We start from the raw sequence: 22,397 nt of genomic DNA on the forward strand, positions 1-22,397 counted from the left end.
GCATGAAAAAGGAAAACCTCCCAAAGCTTGAAGCACCAAATAAGCAACAAAGATGTTGGAGAAGTCTATTCCTGTTTTATGTTTTGTTAATCTTTTTGCTGCCTGCCTGTTGCTTTGGCTGCTTCTGTTTTGGCCAACTAATGGGAACCTATCTTCTACTGCACTCACTATTTGGCATATTTGGGTAGCTGTAAGTGACTAGCATACACCAGTAATGGACTGGCATTGTTTTAAGAACATCGGTGCACGAAAACTTAACTGCTCACGGCTACTCTGTGAGGGATGTTGTTTTGTACTACAGGTAAGGAAAAGGATTCATGTCACTGGTTAAACTCTTTCATTTGTGTGTTGTTTTGTAAACCCACCAAGCTCACTGTTGTGGTGTACTGCATGTGTTTGTATAGGGCCATCTACTGGAGATGGGTAGCCTCAGTGTGGTATTAAAGAAAACTGCCCTCACCCCTCACCTCCCTTCCGCAGTCATCAGTTGCCAATAGCTTCTCAACCTAGGCATGGGGCTTCTTGTTGGGTCTTATTCTTTTGGGGGGAAAATTTAAGAGCTGACTAAAAATTAAAGAATTTAAAAAAAAAATATGTAAAGAGAACCCTATTTGGGATCCTAGAAAGTTGTCTCAGATGTTAAGAGCGCACTGCTCTTCCAAAGAACCATGATTTGATCACTTGATCCCAAACATCATATAGCAACTCACAACCCTCTAATCCAGCTCCAGGCGATCCAGAGCTCTCTTCTGCCCTCAGTGGGCAGGAGGCACACATGTAGTGCACACCTGCATGCAAAACATCCATTTACGTAACCAAAATTTTAACTTAGAAAATAGTCATGGATTACCAGGAGAAATCCTTATCCTTCACTTAATTCTTCCTTTTCATATTGTATTTTAAACTTCAGGAGAGAGGCCGTGTGATACCTCTCCTTGGCAATTACTGTTTCTCATTTGTCCAAAGCTGATTATGATGAAGTGGTCCATTTTGGACTGACTGTCAGGCCACGACCTTAACTTTAAACTAGTTTACTAACAGTTTCACATATTCCCCAGAGTCAACATGCAGATCACAGTGCATACAGCATAGTGTCCTATTCTCTCTTCAGTGATAAACAAAATGGCCAATTAGGAATAATAAGCTGGAAATTTTTCTATTTATCCCAAATTCACATTGATAATCATAGGTGCTATTTGGCGGCCATAGTTTTCAAAAAAGCAACTAGCAGGAGTGATTCTTAGAAATCCTGTATCACCTTTAGAAGTGATTTAGAAATAATGTATACTATGGCCGTGAGTTTAGAAATACATAATGTTTCATTCACTTGGGTAGTCGGGAAGAATGAGCCACAAAAGTAGGGCTGAAAACAGCTCACTGCATCCTGCTTTAGCTGGAGTAGTTGCAGAGACCTCTGCTTAGGTGAAGTCTCATTTTTTTTTTTTTATAACCTTCCAAACACAGGATTTGAGGAGAAGCCATCGTGAGGCAAAACTGGGATTTATTTATTTTTTTTTCATGAATAACATGGTATTTGGTTTTCTGTGATTTTGCACATGATTAAAAGAAATGAAAGCTTAAAAATGAGTTCGTTTCTACTGCAATACAGCATTCCATTGAATGAGTATACAAATTATCCATCCTGCCTCTAATGGGCTATGTTGTTTCTTTTTTTTATTTTATAATTTTTTTTATTAAGAAAAGAAGAAAAAAAACATAAACAAAAAACAAGTTTCCACCTCCTCCCAGCCTCCCATTTCCCTCCCCCTCCTCCCACCCTTCTCCCCCTCCTCCCACCCTTCTACCCCTCCCCCCACTCCTCTCCCCCTCCCTCTCCAGTCCACAGAGCAGTCCGGGTTCCCTGCCCTGTGGTAAGTCCTAGGTCCTCCCCCCTCCGTCCATATCTAGGAAGGTGAACATCCAAACTGACTAGGCTTCCACAAAGCCAGCACATTAAGTAGGATCAAAACCCCGTGCCATTGTCCTTGGCGTCTCATCAGCCCTCATTGTTCGCCATGTTCAGAGAGTCCGGTTTTATCCCATGCTTTTTCGGTCACAGTCCAGCTGGCCTTGGTGAGCTCCCAGTAGATCAGCTAAAACTGGGATTTATTAAGGTGAGATCTTAACACAGATTTAAACATAAGTGGTCGCTGCTCAGGTCACACCCATCTAGAGGTGTCTCCACTTAAAGCTGACTGAGTTTTATAGTTTTCACGTCTAAGGAGTTTACCACTCTGCCCACATCACCAGACTAGGAAACTGACAACTACTCCCTGAGTCTAATTCTCACTTCCCCAAAGAAAGTTTATCAGGCTACTGGTGACATGGCCCTCCTTGAAGGGCTACCTTAAGGATAAAAATCATGCCCTTCCCCCTTCTTTGACCACTAGAAAATCAGAGCCTATGGACTTCTTATCAACTCCAAGACATAGAAGAGCTCTGCTTTGTCGTGCAGGCCTGAACTCATTGAATCCCCAGCCAGGTATCTGTTCGATGGCATTAATAACTTTTCTAATAACTCTCTTACCCAAAAGGACAGTAGTCTGCTTCAGTGTCTGTCTTGAACTACAAACTGGAAGAAAGGATGGAACACACCCAAGTGTGGGTGAGGGCTCCACAGCTTTAGCTAAGTAGTGCTTAGCATCTTAACAAACAGCCTGTTAGGTTTTGGTGGAGTTACATTGTATAAACTCAAGAAACCTGTGCACTTGTTCTCCTTTTTTCCTTTCAATTTCTGTAGCGAATACTAGGTGGTCCTAAGGATGTGCTAAACAAGATTATAGGCTAATATAACAAAACCAGAGGTCACCAGGATTTTAGAAATCACACTAAGGTTTAAATGTTTTTACTGTAAACAAAGTTTATGACAGTCTTGTGAGATCCTTGGAATATTGTAGGCTTGTAAGTGGGAGAGTAACAGATCCAGACTCTGAAGTCATTTATTCTCAGCCTAAACTGAAGCATAACTCATTACCATTTTAAAATTCTTAATTAAGATAGTTCTATAGAAAAATATCCATGTAAGCAATCTTCACAGCAAATTTTCAGTGTATTGTTGAAAATAATTCTTCAAAACTTCACCCAGTGTCTTGCCAAGATCTGAATTAACTGGGATTGTGGGGGTCACAAGAGAAGGTAAAAGGGGAGAAGGGAGAAAGGGAGGGGAGTGGAGAAAAATGTATACCTCAGTAAAAATAATTAAAAATTAATTAAAAAAACTTCAACCACACTCTTATGTAAGGGACTCCCTCCCCTGTGCCTCACAAATACATAGTTTGGGGCTGTCTAACACCCCACTCATTGAATTAAACAATCTTGTTGGCCAGGATGGAAGAGTAGTGAGATCTACTACTCTCCTGTGGTCAAACTGAGCTTTGGCTTACTATTTTAGTGTGCTTATAATGTTAATTTTTAAAAAATAACTTTTTACGCCTTGATTATTTATTTATTTATATATATATATATATATATATATATATATATATAATATATTTTTAACATATTCACCCTAAATTCCTTATCACTTTCCCTTCAGAACTATCTTCCCAACACCTTCTGTAAACAGAAGTTTCTTTCCCCTACTTCCGCAGCCATTCAGTCCCAAATAAACACACACAGGCTTATATTTTGGCCTATTACTCAGGCTTATTACTGAGTAGCTCTTACAACTTAAATTAACTAATAATTGTTATCTATGTGTATCCAAGTGGCTTGGTACCTTTTCTCAATAAGGCATTCTTATCTTGCTTCCTCTGCATTTACTTCCAACTGTGTCTCTGCCTTTCTTCCCAGCCTTCGTCTGGTCACCCCACCTGGCTACTAGCCAATCATAGTTTTATTAAACCAATACAAATGACAAGTCATAGTGTACAAGAGCATAAGCACAGAAACCTACTATTTTCATGTCTTTTTTCCCCCAATATACTCAGTTTAATTAGGTTCACTTGCATATGAGTGCCTATGGGTCTGTTTACTGGGCCATGGGCAACTTACCAGTGGTCTGAAAAACCAGCTTCCCCTCTACTAAGTATTAACTGCCAGTAGTTTTTTTCTTTACAGATGGGACCTCATGAGTCCCTCCCCTATCTGTTCTGGACTTCTGTGCTTGATCTGTGTAGATAACGTACCCTTGCTACACATTCATGTGTACACCAGTAATGTCCAAAAGACCATTTCCTAGCATGCCTTCCCATCCTCAGCTCATATATTCTGTCCACACCCTCACCTTTGATGCTCCTGAAGGTTAAGGGAAAGGACTGTTCTAAATTTTTATTTTCAATTATTTGGTGAAGTGGTTAAATAATCAAGCTTACTTAATGTGTGAGTGTATATGTACTTGTATATACATACATATTTATGCTTGTGTGTGTAGTACTGAGGGAAAAAACTTGGTTCTTGAAAAAATGAGGCAAGAGTCCTACCATTGAGCCAAGTCTGCATCTTTTCTTACTAAATGAAACTTCAGTAGCATTTGCTTGTAATTCTAAGACTCTGTCAGAAACCCTGTAATACTGTTGAACTTTTCTTAATGGAATTAGGGTGGTGAGTTGGAACCTCATTCGTTAGACTTACATATTATCCAATAGAACCGAATTATGAAAGTACCATTTGTACTTCATGTATTCCTTGTTCATTTTACAAGCAATGATGTGCTATTTCTGTTTTTTTTTTTTTACCTGACTTTTTTCCTTTGGTAGGGTTTCCCCTCTATAATCAAATTTACTTGAGCATAATTTTCAACAAAATGTAGACATTTCAATGACAGTTTGATGAGCTTTGGTAAATGCATACACTGTGTAACTAACATTAAGCTGGAAGTATGGAAAATTCCATTTATCTCCAAAGCCTCAGGTAAATAGTACTGTAGATAGTTTGGTCTTATGGGCTCATTCTTGCCCAACTTCTTACTCAGCAGGATCTGCCAATAATACTGGATGTTTATCAGCTCTTTGTGTGTATCACCTGGATGTCCATGAACATTTAGGTTGCTTCCAGTTTCAGTTTCACCGAATATGCATGCAAGAGTTTAAAAAGAAAAAAACACGACAGATAAGTATGGTGGAAGTACAAAACATGATCTGAGAATCATGGTTTTAGAGTGTCCTGGCCTCTTGAATCACCAGAGAAAAAGACATATTGTCTTCAGACTCTCGGCAGCCTCTACCAGTGAGTCCATATGAGCAAGACTCCCTCTGATGGTTTGCCTCTCAACACTGCAGTACTTCTAGTGATGAAGCTACTTGACAAAAACTTCATAACACATCTGTCAGGGTCCCTGCTGCTGCTTGAACTGTGAAAGCTGCAATAGAAATATGTTTCTTCACTTCTGCCCAGGCCGAGTAAGGGTCTGCTCTATTTTCAATATCAAACATGGCATCATAAATCCCAGGGAATGATTCTCCAGCATATTTGTTGTGGCTACTTGGTGCGAAGATGATGTGCCTAAACAAAAAAATTGATTATTTTTATATCAAATGAAAAATTACAGGTGCCATAGCTACATTTATCTAAGAAGTTGTTCGGCAAAGTATACAATATGTTATACAGTTCTTCTACAAGATCTTTACAATAACACAGTAACATTATTCTAGAATACTGCAGCTGGCTAAAACAACAATATGAACTACTTTGGTTTCTACATATTCAATTAACAGTTTAAAAATATATTCTTAACATATAGCATGGTAGCTTTGGAGGACGTTTTGACATATTTTCATCAAACTTTAAAATGTGTTGTCTTTTTTGGCCCTAAATACTAGGTCCTGATTATAGAGATACTAATATTTATAAATGCTCAAATAGAACACAAGTACATCTTACAGAAGTGTATTTCATAATGGGTGGGGAGAAGCTCATCTAACAAATCTCAATAATAAGTCATTAATTCTATAAATGAAAGCCAAACACTGAAATACTATGTGGGGGATTAAAGTGCTAAAATCTTCCTTGCTGGGCTGGAGAGATGGCTCAGAGGTTAAGAGCATTGCCTGCTCTTCCAAAGGTCCTGAGTTCAATTCCCAGCAACCACATGGTGGCTCACAACCATCTGTAATGGGGTCTGGTGCCCTCTTCTGGCCTTCGAGCATAGACACAAACAGAATATTGTATACATAATAAATCTTCCTAACAATAACTTGCGAGAAAATACTAAAATAGTGGATGTTTCTTGTTATATATGCATACATGTTCATAACTACTATCTCCAATTTATATCTATGAATAAACAGACATTTATAAATACAGCTCACACCCCAGAGTGCCTCCGTCTCCTAGCTCAATCTTCAGAAGCCTTAAATCTATAGGTCTCAATGGTAAACAGCTAAAATCTCCATTTGCAGCTGAGAAACCAAAGGTCACAGTGGAAGGTCCCAGCTCTAAAAGATCTATTTATATCATTTGGCTGTTAGTCCTAACAACTAACATTTAGAAAGGTGATCACTAACTTTGTAAAGTAGCATTTATTATGTTAATTCAGACAGGCAAATCCTAGAGGCATGCTATGGAAGAGCACTGAAACCCCCAAACTGCACCCATTCCTACTTTGCATGACCATGAGTGAAGATTTTTCGAACTTTAAATGTTAGACCCATCTTAATTTCCATTAAGGCAGCATTTTAAGTAGTTTTTAAATTTATTTACATTGTTATGTGCAAAAAGTTTTGCCTGGGTGTATGTATGTGTACTACATGCATGCCTAGTGCCTCCAGAGTTCAGAAGAGACTGAGTTGCAGATGGTTGTGAGCCACCACATAGGTGCCGAGAATCAAGTGCCCTTAACCACTAAGCCATCTCTCCAGTCAGAAGGACCTTAAGAAAATAAACTGGGGGAGGGGGAGGTGATAGCTTTAAGATACTAAAAGAAAATATGATATAGATACAAAACAAAAAAGTTACCTGAAACAAAACAATATTTCTTTCAAGAGACATGACAACTATCTTCACAACTTAAATCATTGTATGGAATGAGACTAAATATAATAAATGTAAAATAAACGTAATAAAGTAAACTTGTTTTACTTGGGAAAAAAGATCAGGTTAGATGAAAACATTATACAGGATAAAAGATTTGAGATCTTTATGAAAGAAATTTTCTAATAATTACTCCTTCAAATAATACAAGGTCTCCATCACGGAAGACCATCCAGGAAGGTCTCCATCACAAGTCTGAAGCAGACTGATTATTTAAGTACCTGAAAGCATACAGGAAGGATTCACTAGACTTGGACTGCATGTGCGCTAAGGTTCCTTTCGAACTCTGTGGCTGGAATATTGTGTTAAAGTTCTTTCTCAGTTTGGCCCACAGTGAACTGATGAGAAGTATTTCTCCAATACTACACATTATACCATTACTGGATACATAATTGTACTCATATTACATTTAGCATTTATATTACATTAATATGTTTCATACTACTATGATGGCATTTATTTAAATCATCTTTGATATACTTCTTTGACTATAGTGAGGTGTTTGGTGCCCTCTGTAGAACACACGCCTTCCTCTTACCTGTAGAACCGCCTCCCAGGTAAACCAAGAGGATCTATGAATGCTCTTTCCAGAAGCATCAGTTGGTCATTCACAATTCTCACTGCAATAGGACTTGGAGAATAAGAAACACATCATTAAAATCTCTACTAGCAGGCCATAATTCAACTAATATTAAATAAAGATAATGCATGGGAAGATAAAATAATCAGTAGACCATTAGGAGAAATAATGTTGACATGGTAACATGTCACACAGCAAGCAACATGTAACAGCAGGGTCATCTTAGCATTTACAACAGACCCAGAATGCTATTGAGAAGTGGATTGTTTTGTTTTTCAAGGCCACAAAGTGGTCAAAAAGAAATGAAAGCTATTCTTTATTTCTCTGTAGGCTAACCAGACCCCCCAGAAAGATGGAGGAAACTGCCAAGTCATCCCTAATGACTCACACAGTCCTACTCTGGAGGGAAGAAATAGAATAAAGATGAGCAACAACACAGAGTAAAGGTTTCTGAAATCTGCGAGAAAGGGAGGACAGCTTGCCATGGTGAGCAGGCGGTCCTTTCCCATTCACAATCCTTACACTGCTTCTGCACAGTTGACCTACGTACGTCTTTGGGCTCTCCCACAATCCAAGGGTCAAGAGAGCCTCCTCAAAATGACTGATGCAGCTTGCTGTTTAAGTATGAAAAAATAAACTATACTTGGTGCAATTCATATTTATTGTATAATGTTTTAATATAATATAAAAATTATTTTCTACCTAAAAGTGGCAATAACAAAAAAATTCCAGAAAAAAATCTATACAAAAGAAGTGGTTGATGGGTGACTAGGTATTGAGAAGAACTATACAGAAATATATTCAAAGCACCCAAGTTTATAGTTATAAATTACCAACTGTAACTCTCATCACACAAATTCAACTTTGCATTAGTGTAAATTAAAAATAAAACAACTGAGAGCCCTAGTTATTACAAAGAAGAGGCCATGAACATGAGAATGAAGCTAGGGAAGGGAACAACAGAGGGCTTAAGTGAGTAGTTGGAAAAGACATATTAGAGAAAAGACAACTCTAAGCATGTCTTTCTGGGTTCTAAGAAGCTGGTGAATCTTGCTAATGCTGTTGTCTTGCAGACCACGGCTTAAGCAGCGATGACTTCGCATTCTACACACACGAAGACAGTCTGCCCTTTTGAGAGTAGGCAGCTGAAACTTACTTAGTAAGATCAACTTTTGTGAGTCTTCTATGAAAGTCTGAAGCAGCCTCTGAAAAGTTTGTCACAGCAGAAAATAAGGAATCTTTTTTAAAAATAGAAAAATAAAAGAATTTAGTTAGTAGTTCACATTTCAGAGGTTCACATTTCCGCCCTCTCCCTGATAGGACCAAACAATGGAAAACCTTTGTTCTAGGGACCCTTCTTGTGGACTCATGAAAAGGATTAAGCAAAAAGATGGGAATTTTAAATGTAGTCAAATTGAGTTATTTTGTTGTTTTTTTTTTTGTTTTTAGTGTGTGTGTGTGTGTGTGTGTGTGTGTGTGTACTTGTGTCCAGGTATCCATGGAGGTCAAGAGAGGGTGAGATCTCTTTTGGAGCTAGAATCACAGGTATTTATGATCCTCATGACATGGTGAGTCTTGAGAACTGAACTCCTCATGACAGACCATAAAGTGCTTTTAATCACTGTGTCATCTCTACAGCACTCTCCAAATTTGGTTCTTAAGAGAATTCCTTTCACAAGTACAGGAAACAAATAATACCGCAATCAGTTACTTACCCAAACTCCAGCATTCTTTAATTGAATATATTTATTGGAACAATTAGCAATTATGATATGTTAGCAACTGGATATATATATATATATATATATATATATATATATATATATATATATATGTGTGTGTGTGTGTGTGTGTGTATGTATATGTATTATATATACATGATATTAACTGTCATTATTACAGGATTAAAACAATACCAATTCTTATTTTTCAAATAATGATGTGGGAGTCTTCTGTTTTGTGTTGATTTCATTGGTTAAATAAAGAAACTGCCTTGACCCTTTAATAGGACAGAAAATTAGGTAGGTGGAGTAGACAGAACAGAATGCTGGGAGAAAGAAGCCGAGTCAAGCAGTCACCATGATTCTCCCACTCCAGACAGACACAGGTTAAGATCTTTCCTGGTAAGCCAGCTCGTGGTGCTACACAGAATATTAGAAATGGGTCAAATCAATATGTAAGAGCTAGCCAATAAGAGGTTAAAACTAATGGGCCAAGCAGTGTTTAAAAGAATACAATTTCCGTGTAATTATTTTGGGTAAAGCTAGCGGGTGGTGGGACGCAGCCCGCCGCTCCTCACAACAAAATAATGGTATATTAATATCTTTTGCAAATGGTGACTTGTGACAAATTAATATATCTAAATGGAGAAACAGTATGAGGTTTGGTCTGGACATATTTTTCTTTATTTCATAAAGTTTTAAAAATATAATTAGACTTTCAGCACATACTTTTTATTACAACAACCTATTTGCCATGTTGTATATGTTCTAAGCAGGAATTGACATGCATGACTGATATACTGCTTGCATTTGAGTCTGTTTTGCAGATCAAGTGCTTGTAACTCAGATTACATGACTCTGCTACATTAGCTGTCAATGGGTCAGGCCTTCAATATAAATACATTTGGTATTTTCAAAAAAGTCCTTTCAACCTCAACTTTTCCAAGTTTTGTTTAAAATGTAATCAAAGCAAGTAATCTAATAATGGATATGATAGAAGCAAAGGAAATAGGATGTTGAAGAAGGAGATCTAAATTTCACATACAGTACAGAAATCAAGATAAACTGAAATATGTCATTAGGATTCATCAGAAATAACATTTACAGTGCAGTGGTACTAGTAGTATGGGAGCATAGTGAGCTGTTTAGTGGAGGAGAAAGAACTAGGAGTATAAATTATGTATTCGTTGATTGATTGATTCATTCACTCATCTGACCCACATTCTTCACTAATACATCTTCTGAATAATCATTGCTTCCTGCTACTAACAGAGAATTTTGATTGTGAAGGTGGGACATAGCAGAAACAAATGCTACTGTTAAAATGGAAGAGATATGACAATATGCCATCTGATGGGTATTCACTAACAGAGACACATATGCTATCAAAGACCTCAATATAAATTCAGTTACACTGAGGCTGATAGAAGAGAAAGTGGGAAATAACCTTGAATGCACTGGCACAGGAGACTACTTCCTGAATATAACACCAGCAATACAGACACTGAGATTGACAATTAATAAATGGGACCTCTGAAACAGAAACTGCTGTAAGGCAAAGGACACAGTCAACAAGAGAAAACGGCAGCCTATGGAATGGGAAAAGATCTTCACCTACTCCACTCTGACAGAGAACATCTCCAAAATATATAATGCACTATAGAAACTAGACATCAAAATATCAAATATTCCCATTAAAAAATGGGGTACACATTTAAACAGAGAATTCTCAACAGAAGAATCTGGAATGGCTGAGATACACTTAAGGAAAAGTTCAACATCCTTGGCTATCAAGGAAATGCAAATTAAAACGACTCTGAGATACCATCTCACATCTGTCAGAATGGCTAAAATCAAAATGCTAATGGCAGTTTATGCTGGAGAGGATGTGGGATAATGATGTAAGATTCCCCTCTGTATGCTGTTGATACCATTGGTTAATAAAGAAACTGGCTTTGCCTGATAGGGTAGAGTAGAACTAGGCAGGGGAAACTAAACTGAATGCTGGGAGAAAGAAGCAGAGTCAGAAAAATCATGTAGCCAAACAGGAGACAGACACCAGAACTTTATCTGGTAAGCCACAGATTAATAGACATGAGTTAAATTAATATGTAAGAGCTAGCCAATAAGAAGTTAGATCTAATAGGCCAAGCAGTGATTTAATTAATACAGTTTCTGTGTGGTTATTTCAGATCTGGGAGGCTGAGAAATGAACAAGCAGCCTCCTGCAACAGGGTAAAGGGAACCCTCCTCCATTGCTGGCGGGAGTGCACTTGTTTGCACTTGTGCAGCCGCTTTGGAAATCAGTGTGGCAGTTTCTCAGGAATTTGGGAATCAATCTACCTCAAGTCCCAGCAATATCATTCTTGGGATGATATTGCTCAAAGGATGTTCAACCATATCCCAATGACACTTGCTCAACTATGTTCATAGCAGCATTATTTGTAAAAGCCAGAATGTAGAAACAACCTACATGCCCCTCAATTGAAGAATGGATGAAGAAAATATGGTATATTTACACAATGGAGTAATACTTACACACAATACCACATTATGAAATGTGGAGGCAAATGAATGGAACTAGAAAAAAAAATCATCCTAAGTGAGGTAACCCAGAAAGATAAACACGGTGTGTACTCACTCATAAGTGCATATTAGATGTAAAGCAAAGGGTAACCAGGCTATAATCCTCAGCCCCAGAGAAGCTAGGTAACAAGGAGGACTTCAAGAGGGATGCATGTATCTTCCAGGGAAGAGGAAGTAAACGGGATGTTCTGGGGAAACTGAGGATGGGAGAGAATAGAGGAGAGAGGATGGAGGATGGGAACATGAGGGATCAGGATGGTTGAGTTGTGAGCAGGATGGAGCAAGAGAGTGATGGGGGAGATAGCTTGATAGACAGGGCTATTGTGGAGTCCTGGAGAAACCTGGTGCCAGAAAGGCTCCTGGCAACCCATAAGGATGACCCCATCTAGGACTCCCAGCAATAGTGGAGAGGGTGCCTGGACTGGCCTTTCCCTGTAATCAAATTGGAGACTACCCTAATTGTCATCATAGAGCCTTCATCCAGTACCTGATGGAAGCAGATACAAAGATCCACAGCCAACCAGTGAGCTGAACTCTAGGAGTCTAGTTGAAGAGAGGGTAGAGAGGCATCAAGATGGTGATGAGGAAACCTGTAGAGACCACTGACCTGAGCTTGTGGGAGCTCACAGACTCTGGACAAACAGCTCGGGAGCCAGTCTGGGACTGGATTAGGCCCTCTGCATTTGAGTGACAATTGTGTAGTGTGGTCTTTTGTGGGGCCCCTGGCAGTGGGACCAGAACCTGTTCTGATGCATGAGTTGGCGTTTTGGAACCTAATCCCATTGGTGGATGCCTTGTTCACACTTAATGAAGCAGTGGGGACAGGGGGAAGCTTGGTCCTGTCTCAGCTTGGTTTGCCATGCTTTGTTGATTGTACCATCTAAGTGGAGACAGAGGAGGACTGGATGGGGGTATAAATGCCTGAGACCCACACAATAGGAGAGAACCAGCTCCCACAAATTGTACTCTGACCTCGATGTCTACATGGTAGCACACAGCATCTGGCTCCACAATGACTCTAGAAATGTAATTTCTAATTTAAAATGAATAAAATATTTGCTGTTCTTCATAATTTCATAAAGGTTACTAATCCTTATGTAATAATCAAAATAACATTCACCTGTCGTCGCTAATGACCAACTCCATCCCTATTCTCTATGCGGTTAGTTATTCTTTTTGCCCCTCTAAGAACTTGTCATCTGGATTTGCCTTTCCCCTTCTCACATTAAATTTCAAGCTCTTTGAAAAATTAACAAATAGAACTTTAACATTAATAATATACTTGGTACGCAACAGACATGAAATACAAAATTATTTTGGTATATACAAAGAATATATATCTGGGAGTCAGGAAAGAAAATATTTATAATTAGTGCCAGTAGGCAACATTCACTGAACGCTCAGCACCGATAGCTACTGATCTACAGATTCCCTAATAACCTCCCCAACAGTGAAGCGTGTTTTACTGGTTCATGGCTCAAGAAGTTGGCAGCCCAGAAGTTAAGTGTTCTTAATGTCACAGGTACAAGTGGAAGGGGGAATATCCGAGTCAGGCCAAGATCCAATGCTTCCAGATCCAGTGTTTAATGTCACTGCATTGTGCTGTATTTCACCCCTAGTTTATAGAAGACACATGACGTGAAGAGCCAGTCATAAAATGAAAGGCTGAACATATCTATGCAAAATAGCCTTCATGTACACAAATATTGATGAATCTATTCAGCAATAATAGTTTATATACAATAATTTGTAACTATAATTTTTAATATTTGGAAAATATTAATAAGAATAGTAACATAGAAAAATATTTACCTAATTTAATTTTTGTAGCACTACTTCATAAGTAATGGTTTCATCATAGACATTTCAGATTAAATCAGACCCCTAATTCAGCATTCATTTAAAGTTCTTGTCAGAAATAATTAGTAAATGAGAAGGTATTTCTTCTTGAATGCACTGACCATGATAGGAACTAAAAAAGTTTACAACAAAGTCTATAAAATCTTACCAAATGACACCGCATGTTTTCTCAGTTGCTGGTCATGTTTCCTGGATAAATTGAAGATACTTGCTGCATAGGTTTTCAAGGCTTTTGCATAGTCTTGAACGTTGAAAGGAATGATTACAGAGTCTGCAAGCTCATATACCAATGCTCCTCGCAACTGAGCCACAGAAAGCTGTTTTTTAAATGTGGGGTCATAAAACTTCTCTACTAATTCAAATGTCTCATAGATGGTATGGTATACAGGATAGCTACTGTATTTATCTGTTTTCTAAAATGGAGAGAGAATTGAAAAATAAGAATTATATTTTCAATTTATATTTTAATCATGATTAAAGAAAAATAGACGAAAGTCCTGATTTCATCAACTAAGTAAGTTAAAAATATAATTAAAACACTACAGCCAAAATGCTCACTAACTTAAATTTTTATATGCCTGTCTTCATTGTGTAATTCATGTAACCTTCATCCAACCTTTGGTTTTTAAACTGAAGAAATACTTATTCAAATCAGCACAATTCAAAACTATGAACTGATCAAGTGTATAAAATGTTCTGGGTAGCTTAATGTCTACAGAAAGGTAATGTATTCTTTCCCTAACCAAGCAGTGCTCAAACAAAGGCTATCAACCCTTGATAATAATCTGGGAGTATATGTAGTGAACATGTTACTACATAGTTTGTGGACATAGTTTTAGAACTTCGGTTTGCATATCCTAATTTTATTTTTTACTATCTGCTATATTCTTTTTTTTCTTATTATGTGTACAATGTTCTGTCTGCATGCATGCCTGCAGGCCAGAAGAGAACACCAGATCGCATTACTGATGGTTGTGAACAACCATGTGGGTGCTGGGAATTGAACTCAGGACCTCCGGATGAGCAGTTAGTGCTCTTAACCACTGAGCCATCTCTCTAGCCCATAGCTTTTTTTGTTTTGTTTTGTTTTGCTTGTTTGTTTTTCGAGACAGGGTTTCTCTGTAGCTTTGGAGCCTGTCCTGGAACTAGCTCTTGTAGACCAGGCTGGCCTTGAACTCACAGAGATCCTCCTGCCTCTGCCTCCCAGGTGCTGGGATTAAAGGCATGAGCCACCACCACCTGGCCTTCTATATTCTTATAGGACTACCATTCTTGCTACTCTGGATCATAAAAAACAATTCAGTATTAGTCCCCTTTCTTCTAATTGTGTGTTTTTTGAATATTAGACAACTTTCTTCAAACTTGTGACAGAGTGTAATAGTGAATAAAGTGATACAGCTAAGTCACACTTTACACATGCAGTTGACCCCTAAATCACACAGAAATTAGAAAGAGCCTATCTAATTTCCACATTAGTACATATATCACCTAAACTACTACTAATATAAACAACACATATTGTGTATACTCTGTGTATTCTGTATGATCAAAATATGTGAGACCCATCACACATTCTTTTTACTATAGTATGCAACTTACTATAGAGGTAAAGAGCTCAAGCCCCACATGATTAGTGTCACATGGCACTTTAAGTAAATACTCAAAACAATCATACCACAGAGCTATACACAGAGCTGTAGAATGACTTTAGTAGTATATTACATTTTGTAGTTCACTTTACACAGCTATAATTTAATGTAATATCTCCATACTTACTTATATTTTGTTGTATTGCAAATGGTGTCATGCATAATTCAATAAATAACTTTGATGAATTTATTTTTTGCATTATTTTGTATATATTTCATAGCAGCAAGAGGTGAGAGTAGACTCATCTGCATATATTTTATGTAGGACATACCTAGCTCTTAAAGTTTTTTGACATTTCTAGAGTCTGTACTTTGTAATCTTTTTCAAATTGCAGAAAAATCTCAAGAATATTTACACCTAAATGGACTCATACCATTTAAACTCATGTTGCTTGATGTTCAGGTGTAGTAAAAAAAAATGAGTATTGATATATAGTATACAATGCTCATTCATCTAATTTACAGTATTCTGGAAGTATCTTTGCTTCTTTATCATTGGTTGTATTCAGGATAATCAGACAACCAATATACATTATGTACAAGCAAGATGTTGGTGTACGATACTTTGGGTTTGAAATTGATTAAAAGATGCAAAGAAGCCAAGTCTGCTAATATGTGGTGTATGACAAAACTTAAGATATTGTCAAAGCAACACAGCACACATTCACTACTTCTAAGTACTTGCAAGTCATCGGAATGGTTGACTGACAATAATATGAACTAAGCAGTACAGAACAGAAAGTAGGAGGAAATTAAAAATTGTGAGAAACTTGCTCTGTTCTCTCCCACTGGCTTTGCCTCATGACAGACAAAAATATGTAGAAGGGGAACTGATAACATACAACCCTAGCCCAGCATGCCCCTCAACAAAAACATTTCTTCTGAGGAAAAAGCATATAGAGCCTATATAACTGGACTACAAAATAAAATTTTATTTATGTACTTTTGTTTTTATTTAGTTTGAGTGAGAGTATAGCCCAGGCTGATCTCGAGCTCTCTATGTAGCCAAGGATGACCTTGAATTTCGGTTCCCCTTAGTTTCACTCCCAGTACTGGGATTACAGGCCTGTACTACCACAGTCCATTTTGGGGAAAGGAACCCAAGGCTTCATGCACCCCGGGCAAGCAGTCTACCAACTGAGCTACATCCACAGAACGAAATAAGATTTTTCCAGCAAATTCTCTGTTGAGAAAATATGTATAACCAGCTATGCATCTGACATTTATACATGAACTAGCATTTCAATGAAAAATCTTAGTAGTAATGCATTCACAGAACAGCCTGCATTCCTTCATAGTGTATCTACAAAGGAGCAGGAACAAGCAGTCTGTCTGCATCTCTGAACTCTTCTTGGGTCCCACGTCCACCTGATGACATGCAATTCAATTCTAGTTCATATTAGTGAAATGCTGCTATGGTTTGGACCTGGAATAACCTCCATCCAAAGACTTATACAAAGACTTGTAAGTTCAAGCATATCCTCCTAGTGGAGTAGAACAATTTTAAGAAGTGCTATAGAAAAATGGATGGAGCTTGAGTTCCATTTAAACAAAGTCATACAGAGAATAAAAAATATGGTTTATTTTCCCAATTTACAGAATCTACATATCTAAATTTAAAACAAAATACACGAGAATAGATGGAGTATTACTTGCAACAAAACAAAAACTACAGGGTGTAGACAGTACAAGGGACAATATGAGCATTGTTAAAATTCATTGTATGCATATATGAAAAAGTCGTAATGAAACACACTATTTCATAACTAAAAAGAAATGCCCCCAGAAAAGGTACTGGGAAATGCCCTAGAAGAAGGAAGTAGCAATACAGCTCCTTCTAATCCCTCTTTGCTGCCTGGCTGCCTTAAGGTAAGCAGCTTTCTTCCCACCATGATGTACTGACTCACCACAACCCCACAAGAGCTGGTACAAACACTTCAGGCCGAGACCTCCGAAACCATGAACAAAACAAACTTCTTTGTGAGGTGATCATTCCAGGTATCTTGTTAGAATAATGAAGAGTGAACCGATATACTACTTATTAATAATTACTAGATGGCGTACCCTGTTCTTAGTGTAGCGAGCTCTGGCTGAAGCAATTCCAAGTCTCTGAAAATAAGCTTCAAAATCACTTCCAGATCCCAGCTTATTGATTCTAGATATAAAATATAAATAAATAAATAAATACATGGATAGAATAATAAATAATATGAAATAAAACAGATGGAAAAATGAATCCTGCTCAAAAGTAGTTAAGAATTTGCATACCAAATTGCTATAAGAATTGTAAGAAGCTAAAACAATATCAAGCTATTCCCCTATTATTTGCTAGAATATTAATGTGGCAAGCTACATTGAATATGACCAGTACTACAGGACACTGAAGTCTAAATTTTTTTTTAAATTAACAGAAATATTTGAACCACTTAATAAACCATTTTCATAGGCCATCTCAAGCTGTTTATAGGAAGAGCTTGCTTTTTCTTATTTTTGCTGAATAAGCATATGAAACTTTTATAATGGGAGAAAAACTTTTAAACTTTTGCAAGACTAATTTGGGAGCCATCAAGATAGCTTAGAGGATAATGACTCTTTTAAAAAAAAAAACAACAAAAAAAAACATTTATTTACTTATTATGTATACAGTGTTCTGCCTGCATGTATGCCTGCAGGCCAGAAGAGGGCACCAGATCGCATTATGAATGATGGTAAACCATCATGTAGTTCCTGGGAATTGAATTTAGGAGCTTTGGAAGAACAGCCAGTACTCTTAACCACTAAATAATCTCTCCAGCCCAAGGATAATGACTCTTACCAACAACCCTGATAACCTGAGTTTGATCTTAGAAATCACATGAAAATGGAGGGAATCAAAGAAAAATTGTCCTTTGACCTCCACACAAATATATGTGTCATATGAATGAGGATACACACACACACACACACACACACATACACACACATTAATCAAAATAAATAACATCCTTATCCAAGATATAGTCCAAAACCAGCTAATAAAAGAAGTCCACTTGCCCCGATCTAGCCACAAAAATACAAATAATATTAGCAATATCAAAGCAGTACACCCACATACAAAAAAAAATAATTGATCAGTTCTAAGGAAATATGTGCCAATGAGCACTACATAGATGAAGCCCAGGATGCAATTTAAAAGAAAAATTACAAACATCATCAAAATTTTGAAAGGTTTAAGGAAGACAAAAAGAAATATCTCAATGAAGTTAAAGAGAATAAATGCCTCAGTAATGATCCAAAAAACACAAATGTAAGGCTGATAGGAATTATGGAGACAATCCAGGATTTAGAAAAAGAATTCAATACATAGAAACATTGAAGAGGGACTCAAACTGAAATAAGATGGCAGTGAACAAAACCAATACCTCCAACTAGAAAGAAAGGCTTACAAGAAGAATTAATCAAGTAGAAAATAGAAGATCAGAACTCAAAGAAAAAATAGAGAATTTCTATGAAAAAAAACTTAAAAAAAAGGAATATACAAGAAATGTGAAACACTAGTTTAAAAAAGCCAAACCTTCAAATTATAAGAATAGATGAGGGAGAGGGGTCCCAGGTCAATTACACAGACCAGATCTTCATATAAATCATTGAAGAAAACTTTCTCAAACAAGAAAAGACATACTCATATAGATACCAGAAGCACACAGAATGCCAAATATACAATATTAGAAAAGAAAATTCCCATGATAAATTATACTTAAAACACTAAATATGCATAACAAAGATTATTGAGAGCTATAAGAGAATAACCACAAGTCACATCAGAATAATAGGTGATTTCTCAGTGGAAATTATTAAAGCTGGAAGAGCCTGGAGCAATGGATTTTAAGTACTAAAAGACAACAATGGCCAGTCTAGACTGATATATCCAGTAAAACTAGCCATGATAATTGATAGAAAATGAAAAACTTCCAATGATACAAACAGACTAAATAGACACACACACACACACACACACACACACACACTCATACAACAAAGCAAAATTAAAGAGGAATAAACAGTCAGAAGAAATATAAAGCTACAATTACTAAAATACAATCCACAAAGAACCCAAAAATCAACTACATAATAACTGCAATCAACATTCAAAAATAACTTTAAATATCAACAACCTCAATTCTTAAATCAAAATACATGAACTGACTAAATAGATTAAGATACAAAATGCAGCTAAAACAGGTAGGGAAGGGGCCTGCATTTTTGCCCAGGGGGACTAGGGTCTAGAGCCTGGGCTATCTAGCTGAGAGGCTGGCCATTCACCTCTTGATCCACTCTGTTGAGATGCTGTCTGTTTTTCAAGGACAGCCTACAGAATGGGCAACGATCTTCACCAATCCTACATCTGACAGATGGTTGATCTCCAAAATATATTAAGAATTCAAGAAACTAGACATCAAAATATAAAATACACCAATTTATTGGAGTACAGAGCTAAACAGAGAACTTTCATCAGAAGAATCTCAAATGGCCAAAAGATATTTAAGAAATTGCTCAACATAATAATCAGGGAAATACAAATAAAAATGACTCTGAGATTCCATCTTATACCTATCAAAATGGCTAAAATAAAAAAAATACTGAGGACACCTGATGTTGAAGAGGATGTGGAGTCAGGGGAACACTTCTCCATTGCTGGTGGGAGTTTAAATTTGTTCAACCACTTTAAAATCAGTATGGTGGTTTCTCAGAAATGTGGGAATCAATCTACCTCAAGACCCAGCAATACTCAATCATACCACAAGGACACATCCTCAACAATGTTTATAGCAGCATTATTCGTAATAGCCAGAACCTGGAAACAACCTAGATGCCGTTGAACTGAAGAATGGTTAAAGAAAATATGATACATTTACTTAGCTGTCAAAATCAGTGACATCATGAAATTTAAAGGCAAATGGATGGAACTAGAAAAAGCTATCATGAATGGGGTAACCCAGACTCAGAGAGACAAACATGGCATATTCATACTTATAAGTGGATATTAGATATAAGTAAAGGATAACCAGACTACAATCCACAGTTCCAGAGAAGCTAGGTAACAAGGAGGACCCTAAGAAGGACACATGGATGGCCCTGGGAAGGAGAGTAAACTGGAGGCTTTAGGGACAGTCAGGGAAGGGGAAATCATTTCTATACTGGAAACCTAGCCAACTGTACTAGCACCTAGTACTAGTGAAGTCATTGATATTAGAGGAGAACTCACAATTGTCACTTTATTAAACCAGCATAAGCTTTAACTTTTATAAATATAATATGTATCATTATATCCCGCAAAATGTCATTCTCATTACACATCGATGAAAATTCTCGTTGCAACAGACATAAACCAGTACATAAAATCATAACTGATCAAAATGCATAGTTGTGGAGCCTAGTCCCAACTAATACATCTACAATAGAACCTCTGAAACATATGACTCAGGGATCATTGTGAAAAAGGAGGCAGAAAAATTGTATGATCCAGAGGAATCAAAAGGTTGCTCTGAGATTGTGTCTCCTGGCAATGCCAGAGAAGCTTCTCCCATGAACTTTGACCAACATGGCTGCCTAAACAGGAGCTGGACGAGGACAATGCCAATAGATATACAGCCATGGGACAGAGGAAAGCTCACGAGGCTTCAACCTAGACAAAGAACTACATCAGCTAAGGAATGATGAGGACAGAAGAAATAGTCTTCTCCCAGGAAAGGGCTCACCAACTGGTTATCCAATACCAAATGGTCATTCCTGAAAACATACAACTACCAGCACAAGGATCAAGTAAATTGTGTTTATAAATTTGGGGGGATGCACACTGAATGTGTCTATGTACGCATATAAGACACACATATATGTAACAACAATGAAAGAAAAAGAGGCCATAGATTTGAAAGAGCGGAGGGAGGGGGAGCAAAGTATATAGGGAAAATAGGAAAAAGGGAACAGAAGAGGTAAATGATATAATTATAGTCTTAAAAAATAGAAAAAAATTACAATTAAAAATTAAATACAATGATATTTTAAATGACTTTAAACAATAGAATGAAGCTATAAACTATCATCTTCTGCCAGTCTTATAAATCATATTATAATAAAAATGGATAACTATATAATAAACTTAAAAGTCACTACAACATGAATGAAAAAATGTAAAATGATAAAAATCAAAAATCTAAATTGATTACAGAAAAACACACAATTTAAAGATTATTGATAATGCCCTTTATTAAATATAAAATAAAACGAGGGGGTTAGGGAGACGAGTCAGTGGACAAAGTGTTTCCTGTGCAAGCATGAGGACTTAAGAGTTCAGATTTTCACAATCCACATAAAAGCCAGTCGTGGCCACTCATATCTCAAACCCCAGGGCTGAGGGCAAGGGGCAGACAGTCAGATTCTGGAAATCCACAACCAGCCAGTTTTGCTGGGTACTCCAGGTTCAGTGAATGATCTATCATGTAAAAGTAAAAATAAATAAGGTAGAGGGGCTGGAGAGACAGCTCAGTGACTAAAAGCATATATACTGCTCTTCCAAAGGACTTGAATTCAGTTCCCCAGAACCCATATCACATGGCTCAAACTGACTGTAAATTCCATTTCAGTTTATCCAACTCATCTGGCCTCTGAGGACACATGCACATACCAACACACAGATGCACATATATACACATCATTAAAATATAATAAATCTTTTTTAAGGAAAAAAATAAGGTTGGGAATAAATGGAGAAAGATCCGGGCATCAACCTCTGGCCTCCACCAACACGTATATACCACATACACACACATGCACACACACATATATATAGCACATCCACATACATGCACCTACACATATACTACACACACACACATCAACATGTACATACATCCACACATACATGTAACAGATGAACACACATGTATATCATGTCCACACACACGAACACTCACATCGATACACATCCAAACACATGAACACACAATACATCGATACACACCCACACTCATGAACACCCACAGTACATTTATA

The 22,397-nt window shown here is 37.2% G+C and overlaps 1 protein-coding gene across 1 annotated transcript in view; it reads right to left on the bottom strand.

Moving 5' to 3' along the window:
• Positions 1 to 5,252: 5,252 nt before the first annotated feature.
• The window catches only part of Naalad2 (N-acetylated alpha-linked acidic dipeptidase 2), a 47,788-nt gene continuing 30,643 nt past the window's right edge, over positions 5,253 to 22,397 (bottom strand). Inside the window, exons 16-20 of the mRNA XM_041657581.1 lie at positions 17,430 to 17,520; positions 13,865 to 14,129; positions 8,706 to 8,787; positions 7,508 to 7,600; positions 5,253 to 5,442 (exon numbers count right to left, since the gene is read on the bottom strand). Coding sequence (XP_041513515.1) covers positions 5,253 to 5,442; positions 7,508 to 7,600; positions 8,706 to 8,787; positions 13,865 to 14,129; positions 17,430 to 17,520 — 721 coding nt within the window. The remainder of the gene's footprint in view (positions 5,443 to 7,507; positions 7,601 to 8,705; positions 8,788 to 13,864; positions 14,130 to 17,429; positions 17,521 to 22,397) is intronic.

The sequence above is a fragment of the Microtus oregoni genome, unplaced genomic scaffold (genome assembly GCF_018167655.1).
Source record: "Microtus oregoni isolate MIOR12 unplaced genomic scaffold, Mior012 000008F_ref0000371, whole genome shotgun sequence".
Classification (NCBI taxonomy): domain Eukaryota; kingdom Metazoa; phylum Chordata; class Mammalia; order Rodentia; family Cricetidae; genus Microtus; species Microtus oregoni.